At 41.8% G+C, this 23,564-nt stretch overlaps 1 protein-coding gene across 2 annotated transcripts in view; it reads left to right on the top strand.

Annotated features, from left to right (window-relative positions):
- CTTN (cortactin) overlaps positions 1-23,564 on the top strand; it is a 48,206-nt gene that overhangs the window by 15,982 nt on the left and 8,660 nt on the right. The window contains exons 7-13 of one of the 2 annotated variants that reach the window (XM_072985926.2): positions 4,437-4,547; positions 9,630-9,740; positions 10,227-10,337; positions 11,892-12,002; positions 13,487-13,542; positions 18,677-18,746; positions 19,950-20,098. In XM_072985926.2, the coding sequence (XP_072842027.1) occupies positions 4,437-4,547; positions 9,630-9,740; positions 10,227-10,337; positions 11,892-12,002; positions 13,487-13,542; positions 18,677-18,746; positions 19,950-20,098 (719 nt within the window). The remainder of the gene's footprint in view (positions 1-4,436; positions 4,548-9,629; positions 9,741-10,226; positions 10,338-11,891; positions 12,003-13,486; positions 13,543-18,676; positions 18,747-19,949; positions 20,099-23,564) is intronic. The other variant, XM_072985927.2, reaches the window with a different exon arrangement.

Here is a 23,564-nt window from a genome sequence, read left to right on the forward strand (position 1 = left end):
TGTTCTCTTTAGATCAGTGAGTCCCAACCTTTTTGACACCAGATACTGGTTTAGTTGAAGACCATTCTCCCACGGACTGGGGCTGGGGTGGAGAGCGTCTTGTGTAATTGGGGGGTGGGCATGGGGCTGCGTGCGGGCATGCAGGGTGCGTGTATGTAGATATGCATCTGTGCGTGCATGCGGAAGCATGCTTGCTGGTGTGGGGTGGGTGGGGGTTGTGTGCATGCATGCAGGAGGTGGGCGGGCATCCGTTTGGGGAGCAGGTGAGTGTGTGTGCATGCGGGAGTGTCGGTGGGCAGAAGAGTGCACATGCACATGTGCATACGCGCACATTACTTTGTCTGTTGAAAATCTGTCTTGGCAGCCCAGTCCTTCCAAGGCCACGGACCCAGACTGGTCTGTTACCTGGGGGTTGGGGACCCCTGCTTTAGATGAGAGCAAAAGAAACAGGTCTGTCTGTTCTGTTGTTCAGAGCAGCAGTTAACAAATGATATGGATAGAATAAATTTTTAAAAAAGGGGAGATAAATGATATGGGATCTTCCAACAGTAGAGTCTTTTTCTTCTGTCTTATGAACTACTCCTAAGTGGCAAACTAGCAAACACCCCTCAATAACACTATTGTGGCACCTTTAACACTAGCAACGTCATTTCAGCTTGAGCCTTTGTTCATGAAGTCTATATTTTCAAATGTGTGAAGCACAACATCTGGGTAACAAGGTACATGGTGGTGGGGATGGGAGGATTACGAAGTGGAGTAACAATGGTAAAATAACAGAGTTTAGCTAGCTCATATTTGGCTGAATCTGTGCCCCCCCCTTCAGATTTTGAATGAATAGTGTTTTGAGGGTTCTGGATCTGGCAGTCTAGTAAAATAACCACTTAGATTCACATTGCAACCATATGTCTTCCTGTCCTCCACTGCCAACAGCCAGTAATCTGTTAATGTACTCTCAAGTGGTATTCCTTCACCTAAGATTTGAAGAGTTTGCCTCCAGGTACACAAAAGCTGAACTCTGTATGGGCAGTGTTGTAATGGAGGTGCTGTTTCAGTAGCAGCAAGAAAGGAAGACAAGGATTTTGGTGGTCGAATAACATTTAGCAAGATTCAAGATTCCATTCTTGGATTCACAGTTGCATCTCATGCAAATATACACAGAGTCAGTAAAATAAAATGTCGTAATTTTCTTATATCCCACAGCAGTTGCAGCAGTTGTATCAGTAGGAGATAAATAGGCAGCTAATAATAACCATAGCCTTTCTTGACATCTGTACCCAAATAAACAAAATTTATTCTAAAATATAAACAGAAGCTTCTGAACTCTTTGTCATGTCTATTCCAAAGGAGGGGGAGAATGCAAGTTCCAGGCTTGCTGTACCTTGTTGTTGTAATGCCAAGTTGTGTGAAGAAGGATCTGATCTGATCTGCTGTGCTTGATAAATGATGGAGGGAAGAAAGTGTGTGAGACTCTTAGATTTTAATCACTACTAATTTGGTAGAAAAACTTAGTTTTTAAGTAGGCAATGGATTTTTCTTTTTCAAGGCCTTGCTTTTAAGTGTACTGCAGAAGTTACTGTCTTGCTGTGGTGTTGGTACATTCTGTCAAGTCACAACTTGTGGTGACTCTATGAAAGAACAGCCTCCAAAGTGTCCTGTCACTAAGAGTACTGCACAGTTCTTGCAATCTCCAATCTGTGGTTTGTTTATGGAGTCAATCCATTTCATGTTTGGTATTCTTCATTTACTGTACAATTGCACTCATATCACACGCCAACAAGGTTATGCTCAAAATACTCCAAGGCAGGCTTCAGCAGTATGTGGACCGAGAACTCCCAGAAGTACAAGATGGATTTCGAAGGGGCAGAGGAACTAGAGACCAAATTGCTAACATGCACTGGATTATGGAGAAAGCCAGAGAGTTCCAGAAAAACATCTACTTCTGCTTCATTGACTATGCAAAAGCCTTTGACTGTGTTGACCACAGCAAACTATGGCAAGTCCTTAAAGAAATGGGAGTGCCTGACCACCTTATCTATCTCCTGAGAAACCTATATGTGGGACAGGAAACAACAGTTAGAACTGGATATGCAACAACTGATTGGTTCAAAATGGGGAAAGGAGTACAACAAGGCTGTATATTGTCTCCCGACTTATTTAACTTATATGGAGAATACATCATGTGAAAGGACTGGATGAATCCGAAGCCGGAATTAAGATTTCTGGAAGAAATTTCAACAGCTTCCAATATGCAGATGATAGCACTCTGATGTCATAAAGTGAGGAGGACTTAAAGAGCCTCTTAATGAGGGTGAAAGAGGAGAGTGCAAAAATGATCTGAAGCTCAACATCAAAAAAACTAAGATCATGGCCACTGATCCCATCACCTCCTGGCAAATAGAAGGGGAAGAGATGGAGGCAGTGACAGATTTTACTTCTTGGGCTCCATGATCACTGCAGATGGTGACAGCAGCCACAAAATTAAAAGTTGCCTGCTTCTTGGGAGAAAAGCGATGACAAACCTCGACAGCATCTTAAAAAGCAGAGCCATCACCTTGCCGACAAAAGTCTGCATAGTCAAAGCTATGGTTTTTCCAGTAGCGATGTGTGGAAGTGAGTTGGACCATAAAGAAGGCTGACCGCCAAAGAATTGCTGCTTTTGAATTGTGGTGCTGGAGGAGACTCTTGAGACTCCCCTGGACTGCCAAGATAACAAACCTATCCATTCTGAAGGAAATCAATGTGACAAACCCAGACCTACTGGGATATGCCACACGTTAACTAAGCTGCCACCAACCATTCCCTATAAGAAGTCACACAGACCAGGGATGGATTTTTAAACAAATAAAAGAACAAGGTTTATTTAAATCACACACAGGCAAAATAAAATGATCAGGTGAATAAGATATAGTAACGTGGCTTAGTTTCACTCATACATACACACAGTTTGGTTCACACAGAACCCTTAACTTGAAGCACAGACCCTGAACCTATCAGTTCTGGCTAACCAACAGACACCTGAACCTATCAGGTTGGTACTCTGACACACAGTAGTACCCTGTCTGACACACAGACTCCCACACCAGCTTCTTCTTCCCAGCTGCTGCTTCTTCACATCCCAGCGTCTCCACTTCACCACACAGGCATCACATATATATACAGTACAGCCCCTCCTCCTGATGTCCCGCCTTCCACTCCCCATAGGATGGAACTTTCCCTCCAAACCCATGACAGACAGGTAACATCAGTGCTGTATGTAACAATCAACCCTGAGTGCTCACTGGCAGGACAGATCCTGAAGCTGAGACTCCAATACTTTGGCCATCTCATGAGAAGAGAAGACTCCCTGGAAAAGTCCCTGATGATGGGAAAGTGTGAAGGCAAGAGGAGAAGGGGACGACAGAGGATGAGATGGTTGGACAGTGTCACCGAAGCTACCAACATGAATTTGACCAAACTCCGAGAGGCAGTGAAAGACAGGAGGGCCTGGCATGCTCTGGTCCAGCAATAACAACAATTCCTCATTTACTGCTCCTTTCAAGTTTTTCTAGCATTATTGTCTTTTCCATCAAATATTTCCCACTAAGAAGTTCCCCTAAATTCCTGTACAGTATGCCCATTTTTTTATTTTAATTTTTTTGCTCAAGCTGGAAATGTAGTTGAACAGTCTCTCAGTAGATGAGAAGGAGGGAAGTTGTTCCAGCTCAGTTAGACTAGGCACAAAGTCCTCATTCTGTCAATATTTGTTATGGTAGAGGCCTGGCCCATCCATGTGGATAACCTGCAGTGCTCTCTTCACTGTTGAACAAGAATTGTTTGAATATCTATGTTTCTCAAGCAAGAATCAGGCCAGTTTCCAGCATTGTAAAGACTTCACAAAACTGCAAGTTCTAGAATTATGTATGAGGGTGCCATGAGACTGAAACTGCTGGAACAATATACTATAGATTTTTTAAAAAATTATTTTCTAAATGGCAGTGTTGAGATGCAATCTTGATTAATATTCATGAGCAATCCTGTGTACTTGTCGTGTTACTTGAATCAAGGAGATGAAATTGTGCGCCATGTTTTAAGTTTTCCTATCCCCTTTTTGATAATATTCCTGCTCTAGTTGTCACTGAATTCCAAAAACATGCACCTTAATACTCTATTAACCAATCTTTATTATTTCTAAGAGGAAGAACTGAAATAAAAAGGAATGTCTCCAGCTTTCCACTTTTGGGTGTGTGTGTGTGTAAGGTCCAGTGATTTTAACTCTGTGCTCCATGAGAGAGAATGAGTATAAAACCATGGGGTGATAAATATGAAATTAGGCAAATACAGATGTGACATGTGGGCTAAATGTTACTGAAAGAAGTATTATCAGTTCTCTTTCCATTTCTGATGGTGCTATGATGATGTCCAACAAAATACCAATTTCCTTGGTTCTCTCTTCTCAGATTACTCAAGTGGATTTGGTGGAAAATATGGAGTACAGGCTGACAGGGTAGACAAGAGTGCTGTTGGATTTGATTACCAAGGAAAAACAGAAAAGCATGAATCACAGAAAGGTTTGTTTCAAAAATTCAGTAACTTGTGGTATGCTCATTAATTTTTTGTGATATGTTAGCTCGTAGAACATCTCTTCTCTTCACAGATTTAGGGGCAGATTCACCTCATGTATGTATCATCGGTTCATTTTCAAGGGGGCATTAGTTCCCATGGTTTAGATGATACAAAGAGCACTTCCAACTCCAAATTTGTTAATGTTATAAATGCTGAGAAGCTTTACGTTGTTGTTGTTTTTTTAAGTAGAGGCCCAAATCCTGTTGTTAGCATAACTGAGGTGGCATAACACTTGGTGGGAAATTGGTACAACCTACAAAGTCAGTGTGGACATTATTTATTGCAAGCTGGCTAGTGTGATTTCCTACACAACAGAAATGTCTGTATTGACTTTGTAATATGTGACCATTGCATTGCCAAAAGTTATACTATTTATGTTATACCAGAAATAGGAGTTTGACCAGAAAATCTTAATTACTACAGTGACAGAAAAAGAAATGATGTATTAGAGCACTGTCAGAATTTGGATTAAAGTCTATATTAGTTGTGCAAAAATGCATTTACTGAAATGAATAGGACTTATTAGGCAAAACTAAACTAAGCCCCATTAATTTCAATACGTCTATTCCATGTAAGACGAATGGTGGTTTTTGTCCTTTATTTGTTTTTAATTTTATCCCACTATTTCTTTAACAAGCTCTAGCCATTTTATGGCAAACATTTCGAAATTAAACCATTCCTCTGTATCCGGGGTGAACAATTGTGGTCCTCCATGTTTTGGACTGGAATCCCATACACCCTAGGATTGGCTATCCTGGCTAAGGCTGATAGGACTTAATAGGCCAAAAATACTTGGAGAGCCACAGTTGCCCTGTCCTGCTCTATTACATAAAAATGAAAGCAGCAGCAGCAGCAGAAGAAGAAAGTAGAATAGATTACAGTAGATACACACAGTAGATACACACACATGCACGCGCACGCACATGAGACTAATTTTAAAAATCAACTAAATTTATTTTTGAAGGAAGTTGAAAGAAAGTTTATGGCATGGCCTCTGAAAATATGTCCTTAGTAGCAACGTAATATCTCTGTGATGTTACTGGAACATGTAAGAGGGTTATTACTTTTTGGTATAATGAGCCAAGATTTGTTTACTATTGTCCAAGTATGTGCAGGTGTGTGTAACATAAGCATTCACTAGTCAGTTGGCTTTTAACTGTTACATCATGAATTTCACATTCATGATGTAAGAATAACCCTGCCAGGTTGACTCCCCTGTCCCATCGGTCACCTTGAGTCTATCTGTTCAAGGGATGTTGAACCTGGCCTAGGGGGAGAGAGAGCTTTCAGGCCGGAGCTGCTCCTGGGACCGCACCAGACCATCGTGCCTGCACCCAGAAGGAGCCAAAGACCATCTACCGACCATAGCTCACTGTGTGAGAGGCAGTGAGTCTGTGGTTGGGCCCCTGCTGGATCTCCCTCTGTGGTTACAGGCCTTGCGGCCTGCTGCTCCTGGCTGCCTCACCCCCTCTCAACATCAACCACCTGGCCTAGGGGGAGAGAGAGAGCTTTCAGGCCGGAGCTGCTCCTGGGACCGCACCAGACCATCGTGCCTGCACCCAGAAGGAGCCAAAGACCATCTACCGACCATAGCTCACTGTGTGAGAGGCAGTGAGTCTGTGGTTGGGCCCCTGCTGGATCTCCCTCTGTGGTTACAGGCCTTGCGGCCTGCTGCTCCTGGCTGCCTCACCCCCTCTCAACATCAACCACCTGGCCTAGGGGGGGAGAGAGCTTACAGGCCGGAGCTGCCCCTGGGACTGCACCAGACCATCGTGCCTACACCCAGAAGGAGCTAAAGACCATCTGCCGGCCATTAAGAGCCTCGTGGCGCAGTGGTTAAAACGCTGTACTGCAGCTAAAACTGTGCTCACGACCTGGGGTTCAAATCCCAGGTAGCCGGCTCAAGGTTGACTCAGCCTTCCATCCTTCCGAGGTCGGTAAAATGAGTACCCAGCTTGCTGGGGGGGCAATGTGTAGCCTTTATAATTAAAATTGTAAACCGCCCGGAGAGTGCTTGTAGCGCTATGGGGCGGTATATAAGTCCAATAAATAAATAAAATAATAATAAATAGGAATTTCATGTGAGAGCATTCACAGATTGAACGTACATAAGACTCAAATACATCATCATTCCTTTCTTTAGCTTCCAGAATATTTCAGATCCCACATCTCTACCATTTGGGTCAGTATTCAATATATGATGCCTAAAAGCTAGAACTGCAGTCTCTCATACACACACACAGGAATTAACATCGCTGAACACAGTAAGACATACCTGAAGGTTGAGTTATGACAACTGGACTTCTTTCTTGTTAGGTTGAAATGTTTCAATACTCATCCAAGTAGCTTCTTCAGCCTGAGTAGAATTGGTAGGAGACCCTCATATATCCTCCAGGTTGGTTTCACTTCCTTCTGGTCTGAATAGACAGATATTAGATGGACAAAGGAGGGGGGGTGAGTGAAAATTCCATTGCTGCAGTCCTTCTCCACCCATTGTCCTGGGTCATTAACAGTGGTCTTTCTGGTGTGTGTGATCCTAATCTTTCTGTGGATGGAGGGAAGTTCTACATGTGCATATAGAAAATCCATCACTCAACAGGGGTGGAGGCCTTAGATACAATCTGTCTCCTATTTATCATTCTGCCCTTTCATCCATCCCCAGAAAGATTAGGACCACACACACCAGAAAGACCACTGTTAATGACCCATGATAATGGGTGGAGAAGGACTGCAGAAGTGGGAGTATCCCTCACCCCCAGATCTTTGTCCTTCTAACAATCCTGTTCAGACCAGGGGGTCTGAATATATGAGTAGTGAAACATTTCAACCTAAGAAGAAAGAAATCCAGTTGCCATGGCTCAACTTCCAGATAACCTCACCTGATTGAGAAGCTTCATGGATATACAGTAAGACTTTGTTATAAGTTAACTTGTATATTAACTGCAGGGAAGGAATGCAATGAGGATGTTAATTCAGAGCTCTCTGTTCTGGATTGTAGTAGGGTCTTCCACATAGACATTTCTAGATCTTAAGTCATACTCATATCTGTTGGTTGCAAATTCCGTATATGTATCTATTACTGGGGAAGGAGGTCCTTGTTCTAGAGTTCTCTGTGCGTCTTAGTAGATCTTCTTTCACAACACTGAGAACTTTCTTTTGACCATGTAATAGGAATGGTCTTTCCTGTCTTTTTCCTTCTTCTGGGCATTGGAAAGCTTGTGTATCAGACCAGTATCTTATATCTTATATTCCCTAGAAGATTAATTCAAAACACAGTCCTTATAGGATTCTGTCCAGATACCAGTCATGTATGTGTCCCAGTCTTATTCCTGATTCCTCTCACCAAACATTTATGCAATGCTATATGATTATTCCAAGATATGTGGTGGCACTGCGGGTTAAACAACAGAAGCCTCTGTGCTGCAAGGTCAGAAGACCTGCAGTCGTAAGATCGAATCCACGCAATGGAGTGAGCCCCTGTTGCCTGTCCCAGCTCCCGCCAACCTAGCGGTTCGAAAGCATGCAGAAATGCAAGTAAATAAATAGGTACCACCACAGTGGGAAGGTAACAGCGTTCCATGTCTAGTCGCGCTGGCCATGCGACCACAGAAGATTGTCTTCGGACATACACTAGCTCTATGGGTTGGAAACGGAGATGAGCACTGCTCCCTAGAGTCGGACATGACTGGACAAATTGTCAAGGGGGAACCTTTACCCTTACCATATGATTATTCCATAGGATAAAGCTAGGTCAAGCACATCAAGTCAAGCTTGGCACTACTTCTTCAAGGGTTCACTGTTTTGGTGGGTTTTCTTGGACAATGTAGTTCATGATCAAGGGCAGTTTCTAGGCTGTACCACAGTCTCCCCATCTACCATTATTATTTATTTAATGATTAATGTTAATTATTTTATAAGTAACTTACTATCTAGCTCACTATTCTATTATTTTATTCCTCCTGTCAAGCCCTCTAAGTGATATCGTGCCTATATCATGTGGTCTGTGCTCTGAAATCTACAGCTCCACTTTTTTTTAGTTTTGTTTGTTGTTTCTGGTACTGTTACTGTTTTGTTTGTTTGTTTGTGCTGTGTAGATGGAGCTTGTAATCGCCACATTATGAGAGCATGTGCTTTTTGTGTATTTCAGAACAAGTTTACTTGTGTCCTATATCCAGATTCTCTTTGAATTTATTCATCTTGGCTAGGGTGTAGGACTGATTGTCTGCCTATCACTTTGTCTTCCCATACAAATGTAACACAACCCAGTATTTAGCCATGTTTAAATAGAAGCTAGATAGCTCAATGGTTTAGGTATCTGGCTGCAGCGTCAAAGGTTCGGAGTTCAATTCCCCACTGTGCCTCCTGCAAGTAGCGCCTTGGGCAAGCTTCACAGTCCTACAACAATACTAGAAAAAGGGAATAGCAAACCACTTCTGAGACCTCTCTACCTGGAAAACCCTGAGAATGGTCACCATAAACCAGAATTGACTTGATGGTATCTGATTATTTTTATTAACTAGTAGGCAATCATTGATGGCCCTCCTTTTGAGTGCAGTATATTGTGGTTGAAGTGGGCAGTGGGAATAGATACTCCAGGGCCTGAAACCCAATGGCTAGTCCCAACTTGAATCAGTTGCTGGATGGTAGGTCAACACTTGGTAAAACCCCACTGATTTGATTAGTCAGGTTGGGACTAGCTGTTGGATTTAGACATAAATGGAGGGTAAAGAGCAAATGGATCATTGTGGCTTCCTCCTAGCTGCTTAATGATAATTCCAAGAGTCTCATCAGTTGGTGCATATACTTACTCATAAGTGAGTGTTTGATTACTTCCCCTGAAGATGTTGATGTTAAAAGTTCCCTCTGTTGCAGCTCACCCATGGTAGTACTTTTACACATACATGCCTGTACTTAGGTTTTCGGTCAAGTGGTGAACCTCAGTGTCTAGTCAAATAGCTGTGACAAGAAACAGTCTAGTATCTTAGTATGTACTGTTATGAATGATTTCTTTTTGCTTCTATCTCCAGATTATTCTAAAGGTTTCGGTGGTAAATATGGTGTGGACAAGGAGAAAGTGGACAAAAGTGCTGTTGGTTTTGAGTACCAAGGCAAAACTGAAAAACATGAATCACAGAAAGGTTTTTATTTTAATTTTATTCCATGAAATTGCATGTGAATGATCTTCTTTAAGCTTAACTTACTAGCATGACGAAACATTCTCGCATAAGATGAGGCCATCAGCATTTAGAAGTACAAGCGAACCTTGAAAAATCTGTTTCAAAGTTCCTTTCTTTTTTCAGCCTCTGCCCATAATATATTCCAAAATGTCTTTCTTCCATTCTGACCAGATTCTATTTTCTTCATTCATGTGTACACTTAATCCCATCCAAATGCCCAAGGCAACTAACGACAACAGAGTCTAATTCAGTGACTTGAGGAGAGCTGGTATGGCAGTGTAGAAAGGTGTGCACTCCATACTCTCCTTCTGAGTCCCTCTCCTACATCTGGCTGGTCTTCCCACATTTATAAGTAAAAGAAACAAAGCATCCTTTGTATCTAGTACCTGCTAGCTTTCAAGAAGGAAGGAGGTTCTAGTAACACTTTGTAAACTTTTCTATGTGTAGATTATACAAAAGGTTTTGGTGGAAAGTTTGGTGTACAGACGGACAGACAAGACAAATGTGCTCTTGGTTGGGATCATCAGGAGAAAGTACAACTACATGAATCTCAGAAAGGTATATTGATTTTTTAAAATCATAACTCATACTGATTATACATGCTGAGGGATAGAAGTAATTGCAATGAAAAATGCTGTATTTAATTTCAGCGATTTGTAGTTTTCCTTTTCAGTGGTTTAGTCAAAATCATACTGGCTAGTATCCTATTGTCTAGAGTAGTAAATCACATTAAGGGAGGCCGATAGAATCAGTGAGTCAACAACTCCTTACATTCCATTAATTGACATGTGACTCCTCTAGTCTCAACTAGAGTAGGCCCATTTCAGTCAGTGGAACTTATGGAGGAGTTGACTCACCAAATCCCCACTGATTCAGTAGGCCTACTCTAGTTGCAACTTACTGTGCAAAGCAACCAGCTATCAGCCACTGTTTGCTTAGGGTCTTGCAAAACAAGAAACAACAGAATGATTTAGTCATATCTAATGACTGGTGCTCAGAGTTGTGTTCATGCAATAATGTTCACACAAGGAGAATTGTGTAACTATATCAATACTGGTCTGTCTGGCTAATTTTTAAACTGTTAAATGTGTCGAATATTGAACCCCCCACCACAATCCCTTGTCCCCAGCCGCTCCCTGAATAGCCTTTCCAGGCTCTATCTTGAGAAGCAATAAGGGAATACCTTAGATATGATGGCAGACCTTTGTTTTCTAGACTAGTGACTGTGCTGGCTGAGAGAGTCTGGGAGTTAAAGCTGCCCCGGAAATGAATATTTTCCATCTCCGAATAGTGGCCTACAGTAGATTGGCTAGCTGGCTACAGACAGCTTCTGTGGGTTTTCTCTGCCCTGTTACCACCAACTGATGACTTGATGTGGTTGTAGTGAATTCATTATTGCAGTCTTTTGTCTGACTGGAGGCACCACATTTGTCTTCACTGAGCCATGCTTAGGAACCTAAGATATATTCCTCTTCCTAAGATGTTCTTAGTGAAAATAATAACTTGACTTGTTCTGATACATTTGCTGTTCATTGCAATATTCTGTTCATTGACTAAATGTGAGTGCATCCATAACATTTTCCACTCTATTGGCAACATTATATGTTGTTTGGAGCTTATTGTGAAAATGTCATTCATAGTTTCATAATCGGACTATAAGATTCAGAGTAATAAAAGGGTCTGACTTATATAATCACAGACTACAGTGGTGTGGAAAGAAATTAAAATCTTTTTTATGTCAAAAATACCTCTGAGCTTTTGGAAAACTGGTGTGTCAGAGAAAACCTTAACACAGTCTTTTCATACTGTGCTGGATTCATGTATGTAGCAGAACACACTTATGGTTTCTTCTAGCCCTTGTGTGAAGTGACACTGTCTAGAAAAGTCTGTGTTGTAGGATATTTCTCAGTGTGTGGTTTGGTTCTTAATCAAAACAGTCTAGGAATACGCATATATAAAACAACTGAAGTGTTTAAACTTTTCCCCTACCTTGCAAGCTTCAGAGGTGCTCTTAAAGAGTTTGTCTTTGGACTCATGTATGTTGTGTCTAAATGTGTTTCTCGTTCCCCTCCCTCCTTTTCTCCTCTTGGTTCTCTTTCTTGGATTTCTCAGACTATAAGAGTGGTTTCGGAGGGAAATTCGGTGTTCAAACAGAGAGGCAGGACCCATCAGCTGTGGGGTTTGACTACAAGGAGAAACTAGCGAAGCATGAATCGCAGCAAGGCAGAGTTTCCAGCTGTCACTCTTACTCAGGGCAGCCACTTCTAACACAGACTTACGTTGCTCACATGGAGAGGCCTGCAGTGCCACAGGCCATCCTTGGCCAACATTTTTCTCATTGAATCAACCTGTGTAAATGCATCAATGTAAGATTTAATAGGGCCCTGAGAAATTTAAGCTAGTGGCAACCAACCTTTCTAGCAAGTGGACCTCAGGTCAGTAAAGTAAGAAAAGTTTGCTTGACCCTCCACTCCACAATTGATCTGGACTAGTTATAGCTTGACCAGTAAGTCCTCATGGGGGATGCAGATTGTGGCTCTCATAGTTTTAACTAAGGTTTCTGCAGCTAAAACAAGAAGCCAGCGTTACTGAAGATGAAGTAATTTACAACTTAAAAATGAAAATGTTTACCATCACTTTCTTCAGATGCAGTGTTGAAAAAAAACGTTAAGAGCACATGCTGAGCAGCAGAATATAACAGACCTTGCCTAGCTTTGCCTCTTTAGAAAGATCAGTCTGGTCACCACCCCACCACCCCAAAAAACATGTGTGCTGCTTACAGACAGCCCCATAGTGCTTAAAGCACCCTCTGGACAGTTTTCAATATAATTATGCAGGCAACACATTGACCACCCTAAACATGCTGGTACTCAATTTACTGACCTTGGAAGGCTGGGTCAACCTTGAGCCAGCTACCTGAATCTGCTGGGATCAAATGCAGGCTGTGAGCAGAGTCTTGACTGTAGTACTGCAATTTAACCACTGTACCACAAGGCAACCTAGATAGTTTGTTCTTCTTAAAAATAAGGCAAGGTGACCATAAGAGCAAAGAAAAACAGATGTTAGGACTGATGTCTTAGAGTTTTTCACTTCTCCAATTTTTCTAGTGTGTTTGTCTTGTAGAAACTTGTGTGTCCTCCATTTAACTGTACTGTGCTAACAGGCCTTTGATGTTCTGAAATCTAGTGGCAATATGACCAATATTTCTGTTTTCACGGCCCTTAAAATATGACACAAGAAATGGCCTGTGGTGCCCTGAAATTTCAGAATCTCTCAGAATCCAGAATATTGTGGTTCACAAAGCCTCTCTAGCAACATGGTAGAGTAATTGAAGGCTGTGCTGTAGAAGTGGTGTGTAGCCAAAATGGTGGGATCGGGCCTGGCTTGAGGGTGAATGTTTCTCTTTGCTTGGTTCCTGCCAGCAATCACCCAGTGTCATTTCACCATTTCAGCCAAGGAATGGGAAGCATGAAGCTGGCCTGCTGTATCTTTCACACATGCTGATGCTTCTGCTGAAGTCTTCAAGTATATATCTTTTTTGCACCTCCTCATTTAATCTTTTTTTTTATTTTTATTTTTTGCTTGGCTGCAGTCATCCTGGGGATTTCTGTGCATGCTGCTCCGTGTAGCACTCCTCTGCATTTGATAACATCTCAATGGAGGATAGAGACAACCGCCTTCAATAAGTTTTTTTCTCCTGTTTTCAGACTACTCTAAAGGATTTGGCGGGAAATACGGCGTGCAGAAAGATCGGATGGATAAGGTATGGCCATAAGTACCAGCATGGTTCTGGGTTTGAAATGGGGTCCCCAAATTAGAGATTGTTCTGCTCTGAAAGGGCACAATTCCCTCTGGAGCTTGTTTTTTTTACGTTTTTACATCTTTTAGCTCACAGTGGAAATTAATTAGGCAAAATTTTAAGCTGTTTGTGGCACACTAAATTCAGAATGATGTGTGGCTTGTGAAAGTTTTTAAAAGAATAAATAAAAGAGATTGGAGCATGTTGAAGCAGGTTGTGGACAGGAAAGCAGGTGATTGGTGGTTCCCCCACCCCACCCCCTTCTTTCCATTTTTAATCGTGCACACACCGTGTGGGAAGCACTGTTGGGCAGTAAACTAGTTATCTCCACAACTGAGGGCTGCAATCAAGGCCTCTCTATAGAGTGGCTTTGGGCCTAGCCAATCCAAATTTGCTGGGTCCTGCCTGCAGAATGTCCCATTTTTGTTCCTACTGCTGGTGGGAAAACAACAAGCTATAAATTACCTGCTATAACTGCTTGAAAAGGAGAGAGAGAGAGGAAGAGCGAGAGAGCCTTTCCTATTGTTGCCTGGTAACCTTGCAGACAGAAACTTAGGAATGCTTGAGTCTCCACTCCACAGTAGATCTGGATTGCTCCCTGCCTTGGGCAGTGTTGCTCCTGGCCTACTGAGCTTGACTTCGGTTATAACCTGGCCAATAGAACCTTGCTAGGAAGGCCACAAAACATAGATAACATGTAGAGAGAGAGAGAGAGAGATAAAAAAAGAGAAAGAAGACCCTACAGACAAATATGTATGCCTGCATTTTGAGCAGGAGGGAGGACACCCAGCATTTTGTTACTACACATTTTGTGGTTTGTCAGAATTATGGCTGGGTCAGAGACCCTCTCTAACCAATCAGCCATACTGCCAAGACTTTCCTAGTGTGAGTGAATTCCATGAGGGCTGGATGTGCTGATGCCTGGGGGAATCTTCCTGCCTGGTACCCCTTCCACTGCCTTGAGTCATTCCAATTATTCAGTGTTCCAGAGAATTATCAAACATTCAGAAGGTTAAGCATTTAAGCCTGTATACCAAGCCTGCCATGTAGGAATGCCAAAATATCCACAAAAGTTAAGGAATCCATTGGGTGGTCACGACAAGGCCTTTCTTTAGAACCAACTACCCTCTTTTCCCCCAAATCAACCAAACTATGGTAAAATATTTGATTATTTTATTGAAGCTTTCCTTCCCCTTCCAAAAAAAGGCATAAAATTCCAGTTTCAAAAGATAGCTTCAAAAGTTCCCAAAGCAGTCAAAAAAGTTGTGAGCAAATAAGCATTCAAAAGACCTTAAGGCAAGGCTATTCCAGAAATGTTCCAAATGCCCAAGAAAATAAGAAAGCTGACTAGGTTAATATCCATATCCAAGCAAGACTTCAGCTTAGTTAAAGAGTATATGCAGAGTACAAATCAGGTAGCAAAGCAGCAGGTAAGCATAGCGTTTTCCTAAGAAGAAGACTAGGCTAAACTAAACAAACCATTTCTATACCTACAATTCTACTTTCTAAACCATTTGAAAGAATATACCAGTCAGGTACCAAACCATCCCAAACCTTACTAGAAAGAGATTAACTTCTCCAAAGTAACTTTGTTCCCTCTCCCCCTCTTCTCTTCAACTGAAATCAGTTCTGTTAATTAGCTTGTGCCAGGAATGACTTATGACCTTGACAATTCCTTCTCATGGAGATGACACAGATTGCAAAACTTTTCCAATTAATGGGCAGTTTCTCCCCATTTCCTGGCTTGTTCATCCCAGGCACAAGGTTAACAGGCTTGTATTTCAAGAGGCAGATGACTCCATCATCCCCCAATTTTCCAATTTTTTTGACATGGCCACACAGGGTTTCTTTAATGCAAAACAAAAAACAAGTATGCTCAGAAGCTTTGGGAGGTCTTGGCTCTAAACTACAGTGATGTTCAAGAATCTATGAGCCATTGTATTGAATATTCTTTTTTTTAAAAACTGTACAGTATTTCATTAACTATGTATAAAATACAAGAAATATATTATAACAAACGAAATAAAAACAATCACATTATATTTTTAAACTGGGTTCTCCCTAATACATTTCTTTTAATATTGTTCTGTAAAATGTATTTTTAAAAATGATATTGGCTTTCTATCTGCTCTGAAGAAGCTGTAAAATATATGAAAGGGTAGTATATCTCATAGAAGTCATTTCTATGTGATGGTCCTTTTGTCATTTTTCTTTTCTGGGCAAATTTATCTAAAGGCTTATTATTGTACAGCTCTGCACATAAAAAGGCTGATAACATATTTATTTTATTTTATTTTATTTAAATCCCACCAATCTAGACCAAAGTCCACTCTGGGAAGCTAACAACAAAGTCATAAAACAGTTTCATAAAAACAGTAGCCATATAAGATAACAACAACATAATACAAGATGGCAAAATAAATTAAATAATGACAGGAGAGAAGGCCTGTCTAAAGAGCCCAGTCTTGAGTTTGCTGTTAAAAACACCCAGCGAGGGAGCCAGGCAAATTTCTAGGGACAGATTGTCCCAGAGACGAGGGGCCACTGCCAAGAAGGCCCGATTTCTTGTTCTTTCTCTCCAGGTTTCCCTCCGTGTTAGGCCCCTTAGCCGCCCATTCTGACTAGAATGAGTGATATGAGTAGGTCTAGGTGGGAGAAGGTGTTCCGCCAGATAGTGATGTCTTTATATGTCATCGTTAATACTTTGAAATCAGTGCGGAATGAAACAGGCAGCCAGTGCAGGGCAGCCAGAGTGGGAGAGATATGTTGATGTTTTCTCACCACAGTGAGAAGTCTGGCCACCGCATTCTGCACCATTTGTAATTTCCACATCAGTCTCAAAGGCAGCCCCACGTAGAGTGCATTACAGTGGCACCTCGACTTACAAACTTAATCCGGTCCAGAAGATGGTTGTAACTTGAAATGGTCATAAATTGAAGCACAGTATCTCATAGAAATGTATTGAAAAGCGATCAATCCGTTTAGGTATTTGCTTGTATCTTGAGGCGCCGGTTGCAAGTCGAAGCATTCATTCCCATAGGAACTAAGATGACTTAGGTTTAAAAAAGGGCAGAAAAGGAGGGAGGGAGGGAACAATGGGGAAAAGAGGAAAGAAAGAAGGTTATCACAGGGGCACACAGACCCCTCAGACAAAAGTTTGTGCTGTTAAGCACAAAAAGAGAGAAGAGAGAGAGAGAGAGAGACAATGGGGGTGAGAGAGTTTGGAGTCTAAAACACCTTTTAAAACCAAACACCTTTGTGATTGGGTTCATTAAAGATCTGAAGCAGTTCCTCCTTTTTGGCGGGAAGTTAACAACTGAGTCTTGTTTTGAACTTCAGCAGATTTATTCAATTTAGCACTAGGTGAATCTATAACAGCTTCTACAGGTTCAAAACAACTAATATCAGGTAACTGTCCATATTGCAAAGACGAAAACTCTGCCTTAAAACTGACAGGATTCATTGAGGGGCTGGCCCGAAACATTCTTGATTCGTGGGAAGTAGGTAGTGCAGACCACTGACGCTGTCTGTGTTTCCATGGTAAGCGCCAGATCTAGATGGACCCCCAGGAAGCAAACCTCAGTCTTTGCGGTGAGATTCACCTCTCTAAAAGTGGGAGAGTTTTCCAAACCACTGCTGTGGGGCCCCCCACCCTCAGGAACTCCGTCTATTCCGGGTTCATAGCCTTCTGTCTTTAATTAAAATTTTCCTACACCTCCCCTCCCAGTTCCAAAGCTATCTAGTTATCTGTTTTGACGAGGGGTTGCCTTTAGAAGCATCAAGATGGGTGATGGAAGCCTTTAAATGTTGCCTTAGGTCAAAAGGAATCCCTAGGGAGCCTCAGAACCTGAGGCAGGAGGAATAGGAAATTTTGAATCAAAGATAAAAGGCTGTGACTGATGGTGTCATCAGCCTTACATGAATGGAGCTGCGGCAACAGGATTCCAGCCTTTGTATCCCATTATCCATAAACTTCAATACAGTGGTGCCTCGCTTAACGACAATAATCCGTTCCAGGAAAATCACCGTTAAGCTAAAACATCGTAATACGAAAAAAACCCCATTGAAACGCATTGAAACCCCTTCAATGCATTCCAATGGGGTCAAAACTCACCGTCCAGCGAAGATCCTCCATAGGGCGGCCATTTTCACTGCCTGTCTTGCGAGGAATCCATCCCAGAAAACAGCAGGGAGCCATTTTGTTTACCCGGTGGCCATTTTGAAACTGCCGATCAGCTGTTTAAAAAATGTCGTTTTGTGAAGAATCGGTTCCCAAAGCAGGGAACCGATCATCAAAAACTCCATTTAGACCATCGTTTATCGTCGTAATGCGGTTTCGTTGTAATGCGGGGCAGTCATAAAGCGAGGCACCGCTGTAAACTGTTTCCAATTTATTGTGACCTCAAATGTGTGTGACAAAGACAGCTGTTCCTCTTGCTGCCTCATAGCCTTTTACAGAATTAAATCTGCTCAGCTGGCCATTGGAGGCAGGAGTTGCTCACTTTTACATCATCTTGTTTTTAGTATGCAACAGCATGATTCCTGGTCTATGACCATAATAAAGTTAATGAATGAACAACATGATTTCTTTGCTCAGTGGGAAATTGCCATTAGACTTTAGTTGTTACATATGACTATTATTAGTTAAAGACCTCCGTATTCCAGATGTCATTCGTTATCAGATGGCATTTTCATTTTCCTGTTACCTAGCATAAAACACATCTGTGGGTGTTAGTGTTTTGTCACTTTTGATAGCCTCTAACTTGTATATTGAAGAGGTTCTAAAATAGCCATAGCTCAGTGAATTGTGCCTTTTAATGACACATATTTTTGTCTTTTAATGATACATACATTAGATTAATTTGAATAAAACTTTCTGAAAATGTTTCCAATGTCTTAATGTGATGTAGAAGTAAAGAATCACATACTGTGAGTTAAATCTAATTGTTAGTCCCTGTTAAACTACATGAAATCCATGGGATTTATCTGAGTGTTGATATAAGCTCCATTTATTCCATGGGTCTACTGTGGCTTTTGTGTGAACTTGCTCTTTTGTGGCTTTTGTGTGAACTTGCTCTCGTTTGCCTCTTACTGATAGAATGCATCAAGTTTTGAAGATATAGAGAAGTTGTCTTCAACATACCAGAAGACCAAGCCAGTGGAAGCTGGTAAGACTTGATTTTGAAATAACAGAAAATATATTTTATTTATTTATTTATTTATTTATTTATTTACTTACTTACTTACTTACAATGGTGCCCCACATAGCGAGCGCCCCGTTTAAATGACGAATCCGCATAGCGACGCCTTTTTTGCGATCGCAAAAGCGATCACATAACAATGTTCTCAATGGCTAAAAATTGCATTGCAATGATCAGTAAGCATTTCACTTACAGATCTTCGCATTGCGATGTTTTAAAAACAGCTGATCGGTGGTTCCAAAATGGCCGCCGGAAAAAATGGCAGCACGCGCCGTTTTCGCGTGGTTTCCTTGCATACTGGGTGGCGAAAATGTCGGCCGTATGGAGGATTTCCGCATAGCGGTGAGTTTTTCCCCCATAGGAACGCATTTAAGGTGTTTTAATGCATTCCTATGGGCTTTTTAGTCCCGCATAGTGACAAATCCGGATAGTGATGATTTTTTCAGAATGGATTATCGTCGCTATGCGGGGCACCACTGTATTCGATTTTTACCCTGTCCCTCTAGACCACTGGTTCTTAACCTTGGGTTACTCAGGAGTTTTGGAGTGCAACTCCCAGAAGCCTTCACCACCAACTGTGCTGGCTGGGGTTTCTGGGAGTTGCAGTTCAAAAACATCAGAGTAACAAAGGTTAAGAACCACTGCTCTAGACAACATCTACTAAGAAAATATATTTTCTTAGTGTGTTTCTTGTTGCATGTTTCAGCTTACCATGGAACCTTAGGAATCTCCAGATTCTTGTCATATTAGCATAGATATATTTAGCATTTATATTTCAAATGGTGAAACAGATTCAGGCAAACCATCTGGTGTAATTGCTTTGTGGCTGTGGTCTTTGATGGGAGAGAGGCATAATTCAAAATGAATGTATCTGCTGAGCCACATCACTGCAGCTGCTCCTAATTCCAAATCAGGAATTGCATTTGAACTTCCAGTGTGTGCTAATGTTCACAGCACCTTTTTCTAGTAGGAAGCTGAACAGCCTATGCTGCTCTTTGAACTGCGGCACTTTAAAAAAAAAAGAAAATTAAGGTTAAATACTTGGTAATCTGAACTTTGATTACTAATTAATTCTAGAATTGTATGTTGTGGAGCTTTGTGCAAGAGAACAACCTTTGTGAAATATTCCATGTGAATCACTTTACTGAATAGCCGTTTCTCATACCACAGCGAATATGAAGACAAGTGACATCAGAGCTAACTTTGAAAATCTTGCGAAGGAAAAAGAGCAGGAGGATAAAAGGAGAGCTGAAGCAGAAAGAGCTCAGAGGATGGCCCAAGACAAACAAGAACAAGAAGAAGCAAGGATGAGGCTAGAAGTGGGTGAAATTCATCCTCTGATCTCTCTGTTCCCACCCCTTTTGATTGAACCGTGGCACCTGTGCGTGGCAGAAAATACTCTGGTCCACCTGTTTTAAGAGATTTCTCCCATTTTCTTAAATGGTTTGGGAGTTTTAATCCATTGCTAATTAGGCAGTAATTCCTTTAACATTGCATGTGTGTGCGTGCGTGCGTGCGTGCGCGCGCATGTGTTTTGGGAGGAGAGACAGGAAAAAGAGGTTATTTTTACACAGAAGTATTTGTAGGGTAGCTGCTTCCTGGCTGTTGCAGCAATAGGTGTCATATCAAGGGTGTCATATCGAGTGTGAGTTTGGTGGACATTGATTTCCCAAAACCCAGTCCCTGTAAAGGTCTTGGTTGTGGGACCACTGTAATGAACTATTTTCCCTATCAGGCTGAAAGCAGAAGAAAAATATAGATGACAAAAAGGTTATGGCACTTTAAAGACTAACAGCTATATTTTCATGTGAGCTTTCATGGATAAGGTACCATGTTTTTGTCTTCTTTATTTTTTATTTTTCTTTGGGCTGACTTGCTAGTACAGACTAACATGCTTCCTGTACTCTATGGGCCAAATACAACAGCACAGCATCCCGTTTTATGTCTGCACTGCAATAGAAAATGTAAAAAAACAAACACCCCGAACCTCATTAGAGTGTATAAACACAAATACATGTCATTGTTTGGGAGGAAATTCTGACTGAGGTTCTCTGCCAAATTGGATCAAAGATTTACTAGAATTCATCAGGGAAGTCCCATTGGTTCTGAATGTTTAGGATTCAGGTTTTGTGGCGCAGGTGCAGAAGCCCCATCGCCTCGTATTTCTTTGTTTCAAAAACAGAAGATTGTGCTTTCAAAAGATATGATTCTCTAAAACAAGTGGTAGAATCCCCACAACTTATCCTCTTTAAATTAAAAAGACCCGATTGATCAAGACTGTGGCAGGTTGACCGAGGAATAGAAAATGCCCCCCCCCCTTTGCATCTGCCGCCAGAGTTGCCTACTGCTTCTGCAGCATAGGGCACAAACCTACCACACAGTTTTATTATTTATTAACTTATTTGATTTATATCCTGTCTCTCCCCCAAAGAGCACTCTGTATAGCTAATAAAAATGTGAATAAAACACATACAATTAAAACCTAAAGCAAATTAATTAAAATATTGGTAGACATAACTGCATGATTTGCTCTGAGCGGTCTCTTGGTTGTCGTCAGGGTTGTTTTTCCTCTTCTGGCGCCTCTCCTTGGACATTGCCAATAGGGATCGTGGCCTTAAAGACAGCCGCTGTAAGCAAATCATGTACTGCGTTCAAACCAGTCTCCCCGGTTCTTCAGCCCACAAATTCTTCTCCTTTCTTTTCCCATACATTTTATCTTGAATGATGAACAGGGTACTTACTGCTCATTTTTTAGCATGTGATTGAAGCATTTTAGCGTTCTGTTTTTTATTTCGTTCTCGATTTCCCTGCCTGTCTTCTTTTGCTTTGGCATGTCTTCATTATTTTCCCCCCTCTGCCCACAGCATTCCTAGCATCCTATGATAGTTGGGTCATTTCATTTTGAAATCTCTGTCTGAAGCAATAAGAGCTGGTCTAGGATAAAACAGAGCCTGTAGTTGCATTTGTGCGTTTGGCAAAATCCAAACTGGAAAATTCACTTCTCAGCTTAAAGATATTCTGTGGATTACTGTCCTCGCCAGTGCTATCCATGTACTAAAAGTGGTAGGTTATTCAAGTAACTCTAGCTGCAATTAATGTTTTAGTTAGAGTCTGACTTATTCAGTTTATCAGGTAGACTTTGTGCTCACTCACTTCTCTGAGCTTCAAAGTGTGCTGCAGCTGACATCCACTATGCAACTCCCCAGATTACGAAGATGGGTGTCGGTCACATACACTGATCACTGAGGTGAAACACCTCTTTCACTAACAAGTACCACTGCTAGTCTTACATTGTGCCCTTCTTGACTCAAAAGAACTAGCAGGCTCTCACCACCTTATCTTCCCTTAACATCTTGTTTGCTGCATTCTTGACTGTGGAACAATTTCTGATGTGCAGTAGAGATCACTGTATGCTGTTTGTTTTTTAAAATCCACTTTGATTGTTCTCCTTCCACCATTGTGCACTTTTTAAAAGGATAGCTGTATTCATTGATTTCTGCTCCTTGGATGCGTTGCTTAAACTTGCTGATGGGTTAACTTCTGACCGTGTTGCTCTCTTTGTTCTCTTTCTTAATCTTTACCTGTCTTTATACCAGCAGGTCAGGCAGGCTTCCTGTTAGTGTTCATGTAAGGCTTGTGTAATGTGTTCTGCCCTGATTGGGGCTAATTAACAAGGTGCCAGGAAGCATTTGGGTTGTGCAGGCAGTTGTATGACCAGACACATGGCCTAGCGCCTCATCAATAAGTTGTGGAAGCCTTGTGCTTTCCTTTCCGTTGCCTTTCCTTTCCTTGCTGTCTTTTATTGATATGGCACATTCTCCCCACTGAGGAACACAAAATAATGCACAATCAGTTAAAACAACTAAATGTACATACCATGTTCCATAATGGTGCTTAGTTATCCAAATTAGAGATGGGCACGAATTAAGTCGTCCCCATCCCGAGTGAGTTGTTGTTGTGCCCGCACAGGTGTTACACAGGCATGGTGCCCACCTCCCTTGGAAGCTCACCTATCCCTTGGGTGACACGTGCTTTCCTCCCCACCCCTCCAGTGTGACTGGCCATTCTCCTTTTGCAACCTGCCCTTCCATTTTCCGCCTTCTCCCTCAGCTGACCACTCAGACGAGGAGGCCGACTGAGGGACAAGGTGGAAGATGGAAGAGCAGGCTGCCAATTGTGATTGGCCAGTTGTGTTGGGGGGACATGAAGCATGCTTTGCCCGAGGAATGGGTGAGCATGCAGAGGAGGCAGGCACCATTCCCACACATCACCTGTGTGGGTGCAACAATGACTTGCTAAGGATGGGGGATGATTTAATTCATGCCCATCTCTAACCCAAATCAGTTACTCACCTACTTATAAAGGAAGGTTTTTGCTTGCTGATGAAAAAACTCTCTCTCTCTAGTTTCACAGAGGAGTACAGTATGCAGCCTCAGAGCAGCCACTGAATAGGCCCTCTCTCACATTCTCATGAAATAAGCCTGTAAGGGTGGAGGGGCCGAGAGAAGGACCTCCTCAGAAGATCTTGAAAGCTGGGGAAGCTACATACAGACTTATGTGGTCCAAGTACTATAGGGCTTTACAGATTGTGACCAGCACTTTGAACTGGTCCTGAAAACAAACCAGTAGCCATCAAAACTATTGTTATAGGGGAGTTATATGCTCCATGTAACTAGTGTCACTCAGCATTTTTGCTGCAGCATTTTGAACACTTTTTGAAGGCAGCCCCATATAAAACACAGTGTAGTGATCCAAACAGGACGTAACCAACATAGCTAGATCAGA

This window comes from Pogona vitticeps, chromosome 1, assembly GCF_051106095.1.
Source record: "Pogona vitticeps strain Pit_001003342236 chromosome 1, PviZW2.1, whole genome shotgun sequence".
Taxonomy (NCBI): Eukaryota; Metazoa; Chordata; class Lepidosauria; order Squamata; family Agamidae; genus Pogona; species Pogona vitticeps.